Here is a 13,593-nt window from a genome sequence, read left to right as displayed (position 1 = left end):
TCAAAGTGGGATGACAAGGCGGAGAGAAAGCGGCTTTGGCCCGCCTTAAACTGCCGGTTCGGATTCTTGGATGGAGAACAACTCACTCCTCTGCTTCATCCTCCGCTGTCCCCTCGCTCCTCTTTCTCCCTCGCGATCTGGTTGATTGGATCTGTTTGTTGTCGTTTTATTCTCCTTCCCCATACTTTGATAATTCCTTCTTCTCTTCCTCTCACGTTCTCGACTCTTTTATCCGCCCACGAGAGGGCTCTTCCCTCTCTCCACCCTATCTCCCCGACCCATTTCTTCGCATACTCCGCCCTCATCCCCGGACGGAGAGAGGTGTTCGAGTCGCTTCTGTGACATCTAACTCTGTTTACATCTCATCTAGTCGGAAGAGTCGGGTAATTGACTGGCGCATTGAGGTCGGTTGCCTTTCACCCTCTCAGATGGATCTACTCGGTCGGGGACTCGAGTCGTCCTGGTGCCCCTTGGTCCCCGGGACTGACACTCTGGACTGAGTCGGGGAAGACAAGTGGTTGCTGACTTGTATGGCATGATTCTCCAGACATCTGCGCCAGCCCGGACCCGACCGTGGCTCTAGGTGGAAGATGAACTCGCTGAACCTCTTGTCGTCTCGAGTCATTGGTCAATCTTCCAATCCGAGCCGGAACCGCCAGCGATCCCGTTCGCAGGACGAGACTCCTCCGTCGAGTTCCGCCGCCGATCTTGCCAATCTTCGCTCGTACAGTGGAAATGACTTTCCCGCTGCCTTTTCCCGCGAAAAGAGTGGTGTCGATGACGACCCCGGGGACGAACATGCCACGGACTCCCCGTTCGATGAGAAGACCCCACTGGTTCGGGGCCTCCACAAGGACGGTTCCCTGGCGACGAGAAGCTCTTACGGATTAGTGACGAGGCGGTTCTTTGACGCGATTGCGGAAACTATCAAGTTCATACTCTCTACGTTGGCCGCGCCGGGCATCTATGTCGCTCAACTGTTTCGCGATGATGACGGTTACTATACTCCCATGGCCCCAGTGAGGAAACTCCGGCGGTCGCTCTTTGGTCCTCCGACAAACGGTACAGGCCCTTCAAGTAGGGGTGCGAAAGCAGGTGGGAGGCGAAGGCCGGGCTCGGCGCGAAAGCTGAAGGGCCATGCCTCGCGCGATTCCATCGTCTCCAGCACCTCCGAGTCCGAAGGAGACCATCGCCGGGGCATTCAGGGTCTCACCAGCAGCAAACACCGTCCGTCGAAATCGAAACCGTCCAATACTGAACAAGTGTCCGAAGAGAATACCCCGCGACGTTCAATTCGCATCAAGTTACATAATGAAGAAGCTCTGAAGCAGCAGCGGCAACGTCGGACCCAAAGCGCGGATCTCGGCCGGGCATCACATAGCCGGCAAGGGTCGCTGGATCCCGACAGTTTGAAATCGCCCACCTCCTCAGCTTCCGTCCATCGTGTCACCCGGTATCCGCATGCGTCTCCGGTTCCGCCGCGGCCGTTGATCCCTCCGCGGATCCCATCGTACCGCGCCGCCTCGCGCACTACACCCGCTCCCCAGAAGACCCTAGTCCTAGACTTAGACGAAACCCTCATTCACTCCTTGGCCAAGGGCGGCCGCATGTCCAGCGGCCACATGGTCGAAGTCAAGCTGGCTGCCCCGATGACGACGGCCCTCACACCCGGAGCCCCGCCCACGACGCTGGGACCGCAACATCCCATCCTATACTACGTGCACAAACGGCCGCACTGCGACGACTTCCTGCGCAAGATCTGCAAATGGTACAAGCTGGTGGTTTTCACCGCCAGCGTGCAGGAATACGCCGACCCAGTCATAGACTGGCTGGAACAAGAGCGGAAGTACTTCCACGCACGGTATTACCGGCAGCACTGCACATTCCGCAACGGCGCGTACATCAAGGATCTGAGTTCGGTCGAGCCGGACCTGAGCAAAGTTATGATTTTAGACAACAGTCCCATGAGCTATATTTTTCACGAGGGTAAGTCTCGCTGATCCCATCCATTAGACAAATCGCTGACCGTGTTAGATAATGCTATTCCCATCGAGGGGTGGATCAGCGATCCCACCGATAATGGACTCCTTCATATCATCCCAATGTTGGAAGCACTGCAGCATGTAACCGACGTGCGGGCATTCCTAGCCCTACGACGTGGCGAAGCCGAGTCGTAGCGTGGAATGAGGACGTGACGTTTTTAGAACGGATGGAATGAAGCAAACGAAGAATAGAAAGAAAAGAAAAACAACAAAAAAAAAGTCAAAAAGGAAAAAGAAAACCCATACCCATACATACATACATACATACACAGGCCCGACTTTCAATCACCAATGTGTCCCCCCCTGAGATATGATTCAACCTCTAATAAACGCATTTCTCTCCTCCATCATCATACCAAGTGAGCTTGAGCTGTGCGTGTGTGTTCAAAGAAAGCATGAACGAAGTGCCTGTCTACTCTAGCATTCTTTCATCGTCATACCCCCCTCTATTTTATATTATATATTCTATTACTTGCGATTATTGACTCATTCTTACTTTTTTTATTATCCCAGCCGGTTGGGGTATTCTTGTAATTGATTTTTCTCGTTTCCCTTTTATTCACCTATCTATCTACACTCTTGCTGCTGTTTGAGCTCCACTCCTGTGAATCAGAATCAGAATCATGTTATTACGCTACATTTACTTATCCTTATTATATACTTTGGACGGAGGCAGAGACGGAGATGGAGACTATGAATTGGGGTGATCCCTCTGTTTTTATGTTATAAAAATAAGACCTGGATTTTATTTCTTTCTCTTTCTTGCTGTGTTGTCATCTCTTGAACAGAATTGAGTATATGTAGATTTCCTGTTGTTGTCTTTCCTTTTCTTTCTTTTACTGTTTGATGTTCTCCTTGCTGAATCGCGATTGGAACTAGTTTAGATGGATCAGGTACTTGATATTACAGTAGGGGGTAGAGAAAACGATATCCGGATAGAGAAATGTATAGATATATATACCCGAGGTGGTTGTAGCTATATGTTAACACAACCACAAATATAGATAGTTTTGTTAAACAAAGGTATGAATATGTAGACGTTGAATGACTAGTTATTCTGAGAATATATATGTATCTATACATCTATCCAAATCTGTTCATATCAACTATTGATATCCTACTACGTGGCTAGTGATACATAACCCTACGGATATTACGAATTCTATCATAGCTTATTGACTCAATCAAAGTCAGAACTAAAACCAGGAGTACCAAGTCATATGCGTGATATTTCATAGTAAGATACAGTCCATTAATCCATTAGAGTCCCTTAGCCTGCTTGGCATCGGTCAAAGCCTCCTTCAACGCAGCGAGGGCATTGTCAATGTCCTTGCGGGCGGGGTCAGTGACGCTGACGCCCATGTGGCCGAAGCGGATGTACTTGGTGGGGCACTCCTTGTGCAGACCGGCTGCGAAGATGACCCCGCGCTTGAGCAGACCGGGCAGGACGTCGGGGGCAGCGATGCCCTCGGGCAGCCAGATGGCGGTCATGGCGTGGGCCTGGTTCTCGGGGGTGGCGGCGAGCTGCTTGAGGCCGAGGTCTGCGACGGCGGCCTTGACGCGGGCGGAGGCCTCGGCGTGGACGGCGAAGCGCTCGGGCATGGGGCGGGCGGTGATCTGGCTGAGGGTGGTGTGGAGGGCGTGGACGAGCTGGGTGGCGGGGGTGGCGAAGTAGGAGGGCTTGAAGCTCTCGTAGTTCTTCATGATGGGCAGCCAGTTGGCGAGGGAGGCGTAGTAGGCGGCGGGGGGAGTCTTGCGGTTCTGGAAGACGTCGACGGCACGGCCGGAGAGCATGAGGATGCTGAGGCCCGGGGGGCAGCCGATGGCCTTTTGGCTGGCGGTGAGGACGACGTCGATGTCCCAGGCGTCGAAGGCGATCTCCTCGCAGCCGACGCTGCAAACGCCGTCGACGACGACGAGGGTCTCGGGGCTGACGCGGCGGACGACCTCAGCGACGCGCTTGATGTCGGAGAGAACGCCGGTGGAGGTGTCGACGTGGGTGACGGTGACGACCTTGTAGGGCTTCTCCTTCAGGGCCTGCTCGAGCTGCTCGAAGGAGGGGCGCTCGCCGATGGGGGCCTTGATCTGCGTGGCGTTGGCGCCGTAGGTCTCGAGGCACGTGGCGAAGGAGTCGGCGAAGTAGCCGGTGTGCAGAACGAGGGCGTTCTCGCCCTTCTCGACCAAGTTGGAGGCGACGATGTCCCAGCCGAGGGTGCCACTGCCGGAGACGACGATGGGCTGGGCGGCGGGGTTGGTGGATTGGAAGAGCTTCCGCACCATGCTCAAGGTCTCGCCGAAGGTCTTGACAAAGCCGGGGCCGACATGGCTCTCACTGTGGATTATTAATATTCGACGCGTTTATTGTATTTCAATTGATTCTCCAATTGATTTGAGTTATGTTGAAGCTTTTTAGAACTGTGGTGGGGATGGGAACGTGGTGATGGAGGGGTACGGAGAGGGGTCATTATCGGGGTGAGGGGTTGAGGGAACTCACGCATAGTGCGACATAGACTGCAGGACGGCATCATCAAATTCAATGGGACCCGGGATGAGCAGGGTCGAATGCGGTGCTTGAGCGGACATGATGGTGGATGTGGAAGTGTTCGGGGAGGAGAAGAAGGGAGGAGGAAGAGGAGTGGTGATGGTGGTAGAACGGTGGAGGGGATTATATTCCAGGTCGTCGGAGGGGAGCGAATTCCTTTCGGTCGAGAATGGAGTGTTCAACTCGGGCAAAGGCAGCCGCTGATCCAGGTGTCTGGAGATCAGACTGAGCCGCTGCGTCGCCTGTTTGGTCGCCACGGTTCCGATTACTCGGGCTCTCACAAGGGGAGCCTCTCAAATCCACATCCACCGGGTGGGAAAAGTCGGGGATCGCCGGAGACCAACGGGGAATTGATTGGCAGAGAGTTATGACGCTCTGGTGGAGTAGATCTGTATTCTACAGAGTAGTAGAGTAGTAGTAGAGGGGAATTGAAGATGGAGATGAAGAATTGAATGGGATGTGAATCTGGAGAGAAAGATCGATTCGATTTTATATCTGTTTTCTTTTTGTGTCCCCGATTTTATTCCTTTTTTTATTCCTTTTATTTTTTTTATCCTTTTTATCCTTATTTGTTCTGTTATCCCTTACGATGCATTTCGTCCATTAAACCGGATTAGGTAACCCGGTCGGTTCCTGGCGGTCCGCATCCGTGTATCTTACACGTCCATACACGGTCTACCATCATTATTAATACGTCATGTATTCCTGTATTTACTCCGTTCTCTGATGACCTGTCATCATGTATCTGGATAGACCATGGTGGTACTCCATATGAGACTCCATTATATTCAGTAGATGCTCTATGGTACATAAGAAGAAGAAAGAAAAACAGAAACCAAGATTGCTTGCAAGATGAGCTAGGGCTTAGGGTTGACGATAAGGCAGCCTGAGGTAAGTACAGTAGCTAGGACGGTAAGCTTCCCCCGCGAAGCTCCATCCAAAGTAATTCCACCATCTAGATTCAACCTCACCCCGCTGCTCCAACCTTAGTTTCGCCGACTTGTCCCCGAGAGGAAGAAGACAGAAAATTACAGAATAAGAGGAAAGTTTGGAATGCACCATTGAGTCTTCCCGGCTCATCACGACCTCCCTATCAGGATGACCTCGCGTTTGGTCCTGGTCATCGGTGACCTCTTCATTCCCGATCGAGCTCCTGTAAGTTTGGATAGTGCTGGATATCCTGTTGGATATTCCACCGGAAAAGTACCTCACGCTAATCCGAGACTTTACCCTTCGTTAGGACCTTCCAGCCAAGGTACGCGCGCCGTCCGCTTCCTCGTCATCCCTTGCGATAACCCCTCCGATTGACACATACTCGCGCAGTTCCAAAAGCTCTTGACCCCCGGTAAAATCGGCCAGATCCTGTGTTTAGGAAACTTAACCGACCGGAGTACTTTTGAATATTTCCGTCGGGTCGCCCCCGATCTCCAACTCGTCAAAGGCGACTTCGATGTAGATTCCCCCAACCTACCCCTCTCCAAGGTCGTCACCCACGGCAGCCTCCGCATCGGCTTTACCCATGGTCACACCATTGTCCCCCCGGGCGACGCCGACGCCCTTCTCATTGCCGCCCGACAGATGGATGTCGATATCTTGCTCTGGGGCGGCACCCACCGGTTCGAGGCGTTCGAGATGGAGGGCCGGTTCTTCGTGAACCCGGGCAGTGCCACCGGCGCCCTGAGTACCAGCTATTGGCCGGAGGGCGAGGAGCCAACCCCAAGCTTTTGCTTGATGGATGTAAGTACCCCTGTGGAGGCGTTGGCGACCACGATTGGCAGAAGAGACTGACTCGGACGGCTCTCCAGATCCAAGGTGATGTGCTCGTGCTGTACGTGTATCAGCTCAAGACCGATGCGGAGGGAGTCGAAAGCGTCAAGGTTGAGAAGATCTCCTATCGCAAGAATTCTGCTCCTTCGTCATGAATGATGTCTCTTCTTTTTGTTCTTGCTGTCGTATATAAGCCATAGATACTCCTGTTGTTGACTTTGTCGGTGCGCTCTGACGTTTAATATTCTACTCTATTTATGAGAATGGTATTGTGACTATTTCTTTAATTATCAAACATCGACCGGTTCCTTTTATATCAGCTCCCTGTCAAGCCTGTATTTGTTGGGGATTTCCCGTACCCTACTGAAACCGTTATCTGTTGTAAGACAGATTGTCAACAGGCTGCTACTTACGATGGAAAATATAATGGGCGACATCAAGAGTGCTTTTAGGTCATAATGAGCGTGGTGGACGTTGTATCGATCGATCGATATGGATGACAAAGTGAACTAGCCGGAAAGAGAAGACAGAGAAACCTCAGGCCTCAAAGAGCTTCCCTCACAATCACCGTCGACCCTCGCACTCAGTCCCCGGTCGCATTCATTGAACATCACCCGTAACCTCTCTAGCAGGTTCCACATATCTTCCAGTCTCTCATATCTACACTGGTCCAATTTCGATCTAATCCTCGCGATATCCTTAACCAGAAGAAAAAAACCCCTTGTCGCCCCCGACCCACCGGATTTTAGATTTTCCTAGGGGAGCTATCTTCGTAGCCCACCTGACCCGAACAGGCGGAAAGTGGCCGTTGCTTGTTGACTCGTCTCGTCATTTGTGTCCTACCATTGACGCCGGTCCGAAAACAAGACGAGGGGGAAACTCGTCGTTTGCATCACATCAATCATCATGGCTTCGGAAGGGCAGGAAATCAAGGATGAGCGGATGGAGCAGCAGCAGCATGAGCAGGAGCAGGACCACCAGCAGCAGGAGCAGCAGCAGCAGCCGCCTGTGGAGGGAGGAGACGACGAGGTATGTATGAGCCATCCGTCGCGGTTTTGTCTTTATTTTTCTTGTTTCTCTTTCCTGGGGAAAATTTTTCTCTCTCTTCTCTTCCCGCGCGCGAGGTCCAAGCTAACGCGAGGTCCGTCTACTTTAGGAAGAGATCGCGGCGATGAAGAAGCGGGTAGCCGAGATGGAATCCGAAGCGGCCAAGCTGCGTGAGATGCAGGCCACGCTGGACCAGCAGAACGAGAACCTACGGGAAGACAAGGAGGAGATCGATGCGCGGAGTATCTTCGTCGGGAACGTGGACTACGGCGCTTCGCCGGAGGAGATCCAGGCGCACTTCCAGAGCTGCGGCTCGATCAACCGGGTGACGATTCTTTTGGACAAGTTCAGCGGCCAACCGAAGGGGTAGGTTATCTTTGCGGGCGAGAGACAGAAAAGTTGGATGATATGATACTGATTGCGTTGGGTTTAGGTATGCCTATGTTGAGTTTGCGGAACCGAGCCTGGTGGCTCAGGCTCTGGTGTTGAACGAGAGTGTGTTCCGTGGCCGGAATCTCAAGGTGAGCATCTCATTTACTTTTACATCCGATGATGTCCAGTACTGACTACGGACAGGTCGTTCCGAAGCGTACCAACCTGCCTGGCATGACCCGGGGCCGTGGCCGTGGCGCATTCCGGGGGGGTCGCGGATTCCGAGGCGCCCCTCGTGGCTATCGCGGAGGTTATCGCGGCCGGGGTCGAGGCTACGCACCTTACTAGATACCTTGTCTTTTTTCTTCTTCTTTTTCCTTCCACTCGGGGGCCGAGGGTAGCACTGCGAGTGACGTAATGTGCCGATGGACGGGACGAAGCTGGTTGATTGCCCCCCAAGGACGTGTGGCATCCCAGGTCGACCAAAGGATCAAATCTGAGTAGAGGATCAGCCCGGTTTGATTTTCGAGGCTGAAGGCTTTGGAGTTGGGGAGGGAACGGGCTGGGATGGATGGATGTATTGCTGTATGATAACCAACTGGCGCATCAGACTGGGTCAGGATGGACACCACGCGCTTGTGACTGATATCGATATATCTATGGTCTCTATCTTTGTCTTCTCTACATTCCTCTTTTTTCAACTTCCGTCCTTCCCTCTTTATGGTATCAGGTCCATCAACCGTCTGTCCGCCTGACTCGTACGGAATGAATACAGAGGTTCCTAGGAAGTATTTCTGCAGTATCCATGTATATTACATACTACCTGGGAACGCCACTGAGGATAATCTAGTCAATCCTATCACGTTGTCGTACTCCTTATAGTGGTAGTATAATGACAGCATGCCAAGTCGGGCATGGAATGGTGCTGCCTTGTCTGGGATCATCTATTCTGAATTAAAGTTGTGACATAATCCTCCTTTTCTTTCTTTCTTTCTTTCTGTCTGTCTTTCTTTTTTCTCCTCGATCCCCTTTGAGATTATAAACAGAGTGAGTAGTCAAGAATTACCTCGTAGTTAATAAACCCAGGGTATATCTCTCTTCTCCCGTTCAAAGAACACTGAGAACCAACAACATGTAAAGATACAATGGTGGACTATTCCTGATTAGGATAATCATGGTATTAGAGCCTTACTAGCTGCGCCTAGTATTTTGACCCAGTATTTGTACTTGGCTTGATCATACGCCATTGATAGCCTTGCTTGTAGGATTTGAATTGGGTATTGCGCACATAGTTACTACGTAGGTAGTCTGCCTTGTTACCTTGTTAATAGAGACTATCCTGACCGTGAAATGTCAAGATGGATCCTGATCCAGCAGGGATCTTCTGACTGGTTAGATCGCTCGATGGGGATTCTGATGGAGACAGTGCAGTTCTGTCCACAACATCACTCCTGTGTTCTACTCCATACTCTCCAGTTATTAGGAGCAGAAAAAGAGTTCAACCAGTTCTACTCTGGATATATGCAGAAACCATGATAAATACTCTATATATATCGATAGATTATATAATAATACATGACTAAGCACACGTCAAGACTAGCCAATGTTCAGTCATGCTCAGCCCCCGCCATTCTCTCTTACTACTGAACCGCCTCGAGCTACTCCCGTCCGGGTATTATACGATGAGTCCATGACCGACTCTCACATCCTCCATCTCCCTCCATCTCCATCGCTCCATCCGCTCTCCCATCTCTCACTCCGCCGACTTCCTCTTTCTTTCCCGCTAATACATTCAAATCTTGAAATCTTGTTTCTTCTGTTCAGCCTCGCTCACTTCCCACCCTTTCCCTCTCTCCCCCCCCCCTCCCTCTCCGCCCCTCTCCCTCTCTCCCTCTCCCTCCATCATCCTCTCTTCCTATCTCTCCCCCTCCCCCCCCGTCTCTCATTTCCTTCCTGGTCCTCCTTACTCGGCCTGGATCTGTTCGATACCGCCCCTCGGTCGGGTGCGCCCCCCAGTGGTCCTCTTGCTTTGCGGTTCATGCGGTCGTCGCGAATTCCATTCTAGGCTTGCCTTGATCGGCCTTTTGCCTCCCTCTCCCCCAGGCCGGGTCTGCCTGTTCCGTCCTCCCTCCTCAACTCCAATATGGGTTCCAATCTGCCCGCGTAAGTCTCCCTCGGTGATTTCTGACCCTGTCTGATCGGGTCGGGTGAGATAATGAAAAGAAAAGTGAAACTAACCAATGTCGTTCGGGGATGATAGTCAGCCAAATCTCAGGATCACAAGTAAGGAAATGATCCGACCATCGGGGCTTCCTCGAGAACTCCGTCTTCCTACCCATCCTTCGAACTGAACTAACCTCTTCTCTTTTCTTCTTCTTCCACAGTCATCGCCGCCGATGGTCTATATAAGCGCGATGTCTTCCGTATGAACCACCTTTCCATCCCACGCGGATCCTATCCCGCCCGATTCCGCCATGCTAACCACCCGGGTCCGTAGGTTTCCCCGATCCTTTCGCGGTGGCAACGGTTGGTGGTGAGCAGACCAAAACGACGTCGGTCATCAAGAAGACCTTGAACCCATACTGGAATGAGATCTTTGATCTGTAAGTCGCCGGCGCGATGGGGGTTTGAGTCCATGGATGCTGACGGGTACCGCGGCTAGGCGAGTCAACGAAGATAGCATTCTGGCCATCCAGATTTTCGACCAGAAGAAATTCAAGAAGAAGGATCAGGGCTTTCTCGGTGTGATCAACGTGCGCGTCGGAGATGTCATCGACCTCCAGATGGGTGGCGATGGTGCGTATCATCCGCCTTTTCATGTCCACCTCGTACGGTGTATTCGACAGCTTGCTTACTCCCTGCAGAGATGCTCACCAGGGACCTGAAGAAGTCCAACGATAACCTGGTCGTTCATGGAAAACTCATCGTCAACCTGTCCACCAACCTCACGGCCCCCGCCACTAACCAAACGAACGGGATGCATCGTTCCCACAACGCGCCGTCCACCGCCGCCGGCTTGGTCCCGCAAGTGAACGCCCCGCACGCGCCCGGTCATGCGGACCCCCCGCCCCCGATCACGAATCCGTCCGCGAACCCCCAGCGCGTACCATCGTCCACCCGGCCGCCCACTACGATCGTCCCCGTCAACGGGGCCGCGACGGCCGCCAACAACCAGCATGGCTCCCGGACCAACCTCAGCTCGTTCGAGGACAGTCAAGGCCGTCTGCCGGCCGGATGGGAGCGACGGGAGGACAATCTGGGCCGGACCTATTACGTCGACCACAACACGCGGACCACCACGTGGACCCGCCCGCCGTCGAACTACAACGAACACACGCAGCGAACGCAGCGCGAGGCGAACATGCAGCTGGAGCGGAGGGCGCACCAGAGTCGGATGCTGCCCGAGGACCGCACGGGCGCCAGTTCCCCGAATCCGCAGGATCAGCCCCCGCAGGCCTCGACCCCGCCGGCGGGTGGCAGCGCCAACGCGGTGTCCATGATGGCCACGGGAGCAACCACGGCAGGCACTGGGGAGCTCCCGCCCGGGTGGGAGCAGCGGACCACCCCTGAAGGCCGGCCGTATTTCGTCGATCACAACACCCGCACCACCACCTGGGTCGATCCGCGCCGACAGCAGTACATCCGCATGTACGGCCAGAATGCCGGCACCACCAACAACACGACGATCCAGCAGCAGCCCGTCTCGCAGCTGGGCCCGCTGCCCAGCGGCTGGGAGATGCGCCTGACCAACACGGCTCGCGTGTACTTTGTCGACCACAACACCAAGACCACCACTTGGGATGACCCGCGCCTGCCGTCGTCGCTGGACCAGGGCGTGCCGCAGTACAAGCGGGACTTCCGACGGAAGTTGATCTACTTCCGCTCCCAGCCGGCCCTGCGCATCATGTCCGGACAGTGTCACGTCAAGGTGCGCCGGAACAACATCTTCGAGGACTCCTACGCCGAGATCATGCGACAAAGTGCGTCCGACCTGAAGAAGCGACTGATGATCAAGTTTGACGGGGAGGACGGTCTCGACTATGGTGGTCTATCTCGGTATATCCTCTCTCCACCCCCCTCTCTTTATGAGCAGTTTGTGCTAATCATCGCAGTGAATTCTTCTTCCTTCTCTCTCATGAAATGTTCAACCCCTTCTACTGTCTGTTCGAGTACTCGGCCCACGATAATTATACGCTGCAAATCAACCCGCACTCGGGTGTCAACCCGGAGCATCTGAACTACTTCAAGTTCATCGGACGCGTGGTCGGGCTGGCAATCTTCCACCGCCGTTTCCTGGATTCCTTCTTTATCGGGGCGTTCTACAAGATGATGCTGCGCAAGAAGGTGTCCTTGCAGGACATGGAGGGCGTGGACGAGGATTTGCACCGCAATCTGGCATGGACTTTGTACGTTTTTTGCTTGTGTTTCTTGGTGGCGCGGATTGTTGACTGACTTTGACAGGGAAAATGACATTGAGGGCATCATTGAGATGAACTTTGCGGTGGATGACGAGAAGTTTGGCGAGCGTCGCACGATCGACCTGAAGCCGGGTGGACGGGACGAGCCTGTCACCAACGAGAACAAGGGCGAATATGTCGAGTACGTTTGCACCATGATAGAATGATCTGAGTATGTCGAGCTAACAGAAACAGGCTGGTGACTGAGTGGAAGATCGTCAAGCGGGTGGAGGAGCAATTCAACGCGTTCATGTCGGGCTTCAACGAGCTGATCCCCGCGGATCTGGTCAACGTGTTCGACGAGCGGGAACTGGAGCTGCTGATCGGAGGTATCGCGGACATCGACGTGGACGACTGGAAGAAGCACACGGACTACCGCGGGTACCAGGAGCAGGACGAGGTCATTCAAAACTTCTGGAAGATCGTGCGCACCTGGGATGCGGAGCAGAAGTCTCGACTGCTGCAGTTCACGACGGGTACCTCGCGAATTCCGGTCAACGGGTTCAAGGATCTGCAAGGGTCAGACGGGCCTCGACGATTCACGATCGAGAAGTCGGGGGATCCATCAGCGCTCCCCAAGTCGCACACCTGGTATGTTCTTCTCTCCCTATCTTTCGGATGACGTTCTAACGTATCTAGTTTCAACCGGCTGGATCTGCCTCCTTACAAGACGCACGACGCATTGGAGCACAAGATGTCGATCGCCGTGGAGGAGACGTTGGGTTTCGGACAGGAGTAGAACTTTTTTCATATAGTAATATTGCCGTAGAGCGTCCCATCTGTTTTGTCATTGGACTTGATGGTATCTCTATCCATTGGACTACGGAACGGATACGGATACGGATACGGAAATATCGATATATTCCCCTCTTCTTCCTTTCATTTTATTTCCCTTCCGCATCATATCATATCATCTTCATTCCATCTTCATCTTCATTTTCTCGGTACATGCGTGGTCAGTCGGTCGAACAGGACAAATCGTCGCGCGAGTTTGGATTGCTTGTTTCTTTGATTTTTTTCTTTGTTTTGCCTTTATCCTATCCGAATATCTTCCATTTCATTTGTGGAGGAGGATTTGTATATACTCTGTATTATTGCCTACGATAACGTGACGGACTGATTGTGCCGAGTTCTTCTTCTTCTCTTGTCTGTTGACTTTGTCGTTTGTGATGTTGATGGGATGGTGAGTTGAGTAGGAAATGGAGATGGAATAGCTTCGTGCCAATTAGGACAGACAGATAGTCTATCATTTCAATGATCGATGTTCCAGTGAAAGACCATATACCTCTAGATAGATGGATAGACAGATAGGCAGAACATCGCCAGTATATACTCACCCCTCTAGACCCAGTATATAAATCAACCA

The 13,593-nt window shown here is 52.8% G+C and overlaps 6 protein-coding genes across 6 annotated transcripts; 5 read left to right on the top strand and 1 right to left on the bottom strand.

Annotated features, from left to right (window-relative positions):
* Positions 1 to 93: 93 nt before the first annotated feature.
* nemA (Nem1-Spo7 phosphatase catalytic subunit NEM1) lies at positions 94 to 2,761 on the top strand. Its single transcript, XM_024813521.1, has 3 exons — positions 94 to 404; positions 548 to 1,986; positions 2,035 to 2,761. Exons 2-3 carry the CDS (start codon positions 591 to 593, stop codon positions 2,175 to 2,177), a joined length of 1,539 nt encoding a protein of 512 aa, XP_024669895.1. The 5' UTR covers positions 94 to 404; positions 548 to 590; the 3' UTR covers positions 2,178 to 2,761.
* Positions 2,762 to 3,244: 483 nt separating this feature from the next.
* On the bottom strand, positions 3,245 to 5,028 carry BDW47DRAFT_109678 (alanine--glyoxylate transaminase). The gene is made up of 2 exons (XM_024813520.1): positions 4,537 to 5,028; positions 3,245 to 4,374 (listed from the first exon to the last, which is right to left on the bottom strand). Exons 1-2 carry the CDS (start codon positions 4,623 to 4,625, stop codon positions 3,303 to 3,305), a joined length of 1,161 nt encoding a protein of 386 aa, XP_024669894.1. The 5' UTR covers positions 4,626 to 5,028; the 3' UTR covers positions 3,245 to 3,302.
* Positions 5,029 to 5,500: 472 nt separating this feature from the next.
* On the top strand, positions 5,501 to 6,722 carry BDW47DRAFT_109677 (vacuolar protein sorting-associated protein 29). The gene is made up of 4 exons (XM_024813519.1): positions 5,501 to 5,739; positions 5,825 to 5,839; positions 5,908 to 6,321; positions 6,390 to 6,722. The coding sequence occupies exons 1-4, from the start codon at positions 5,683 to 5,685 to the stop codon at positions 6,504 to 6,506; spliced, it is 603 nt and encodes a 200-aa protein (XP_024669893.1). The 5' UTR covers positions 5,501 to 5,682; the 3' UTR covers positions 6,507 to 6,722.
* A 210-nt stretch (positions 6,723 to 6,932) lies between these two features.
* Positions 6,933 to 8,420, top strand: BDW47DRAFT_58663 (polyadenylate-binding protein). The gene is made up of 4 exons (XM_024819369.1): positions 6,933 to 7,380; positions 7,508 to 7,764; positions 7,832 to 7,919; positions 7,975 to 8,420. The coding sequence occupies exons 1-4, from the start codon at positions 7,258 to 7,260 to the stop codon at positions 8,116 to 8,118; spliced, it is 612 nt and encodes a 203-aa protein (XP_024669892.1). The 5' UTR covers positions 6,933 to 7,257; the 3' UTR covers positions 8,119 to 8,420.
* A 960-nt stretch (positions 8,421 to 9,380) lies between these two features.
* BDW47DRAFT_58635 (uncharacterized protein) lies at positions 9,381 to 10,176 on the top strand. Its single transcript, XM_024819368.1, has 2 exons — positions 9,381 to 9,933; positions 10,031 to 10,176. The coding sequence occupies exon 1, from the start codon at positions 9,461 to 9,463 to the stop codon at positions 9,833 to 9,835; it is 375 nt and encodes a 124-aa protein (XP_024669891.1). The 5' UTR covers positions 9,381 to 9,460; the 3' UTR covers positions 9,836 to 9,933; positions 10,031 to 10,176.
* BDW47DRAFT_109670 (NEDD4 family E3 ubiquitin-protein ligase) lies at positions 9,381 to 13,545 on the top strand. The gene is made up of 10 exons (XM_024813518.1): positions 9,381 to 9,933; positions 10,031 to 10,053; positions 10,155 to 10,193; positions 10,268 to 10,373; positions 10,433 to 10,566; positions 10,635 to 11,826; positions 11,883 to 12,176; positions 12,232 to 12,369; positions 12,423 to 12,818; positions 12,867 to 13,545. The coding sequence occupies exons 1-10, from the start codon at positions 9,914 to 9,916 to the stop codon at positions 12,964 to 12,966; spliced, it is 2,442 nt and encodes an 813-aa protein (XP_024669890.1). The 5' UTR covers positions 9,381 to 9,913; the 3' UTR covers positions 12,967 to 13,545.
* The last annotated feature ends 48 nt before the right edge of the window (positions 13,546 to 13,593 follow it).

Source organism: Aspergillus candidus, assembly GCF_002847045.1.
Source record: "Aspergillus candidus strain CBS 102.13 unplaced genomic scaffold BDW47scaffold_41, whole genome shotgun sequence".
NCBI lineage: Eukaryota > Fungi > Ascomycota > Eurotiomycetes > Eurotiales > Aspergillaceae > Aspergillus > Aspergillus candidus.
Note: the sequence above shows the minus strand (reverse complement) of the source record. Positions and strands in the feature narration are given on the sequence as shown.

Coding starts and splice junctions, on each gene's coding strand:
- BDW47DRAFT_109677 (XM_024813519.1), top strand. CDS start 5,683: ATGACCTCGCGTTTGGTCCTGGTCATCGGTGACCTCTTCATTCCCGAT. Junction 6,322..6,389: donor CAAGCTTTTGCTTGATGGAT/GTAAGTACCCCT, acceptor ACGGCTCTCCAG/ATCCAAGGTGATGTGCTCGT.
- BDW47DRAFT_109678 (XM_024813520.1), bottom strand. CDS start 4,625: ATGTCCGCTCAAGCACCGCATTCGACCCTGCTCATCCCGGGTCCCATT. Junction 4,375..4,536: donor CAGTCTATGTCGCACTATGC/GTGAGTTCCCTC, acceptor AATAATCCACAG/TGAGAGCCATGTCGGCCCCG.
- nemA (XM_024813521.1), top strand. CDS start 591: ATGAACTCGCTGAACCTCTTGTCGTCTCGAGTCATTGGTCAATCTTCC. Junction 1,987..2,034: donor GAGCTATATTTTTCACGAGG/GTAAGTCTCGCT, acceptor TGACCGTGTTAG/ATAATGCTATTCCCATCGAG.
- BDW47DRAFT_58663 (XM_024819369.1), top strand. CDS start 7,258: ATGGCTTCGGAAGGGCAGGAAATCAAGGATGAGCGGATGGAGCAGCAG. Junction 7,381..7,507: donor TGGAGGGAGGAGACGACGAG/GTATGTATGAGC, acceptor CGTCTACTTTAG/GAAGAGATCGCGGCGATGAA. Junction 7,765..7,831: donor TTCAGCGGCCAACCGAAGGG/GTAGGTTATCTT, acceptor CGTTGGGTTTAG/GTATGCCTATGTTGAGTTTG.
- BDW47DRAFT_109670 (XM_024813518.1), top strand. CDS start 9,914: ATGGGTTCCAATCTGCCCGC. Junction 12,177..12,231: donor CGCAATCTGGCATGGACTTT/GTACGTTTTTTG, acceptor TGACTTTGACAG/GGAAAATGACATTGAGGGCA. Junction 12,819..12,866: donor CTCCCCAAGTCGCACACCTG/GTATGTTCTTCT, acceptor TAACGTATCTAG/TTTCAACCGGCTGGATCTGC.
- BDW47DRAFT_58635 (XM_024819368.1), top strand. CDS start 9,461: ATGACCGACTCTCACATCCTCCATCTCCCTCCATCTCCATCGCTCCAT.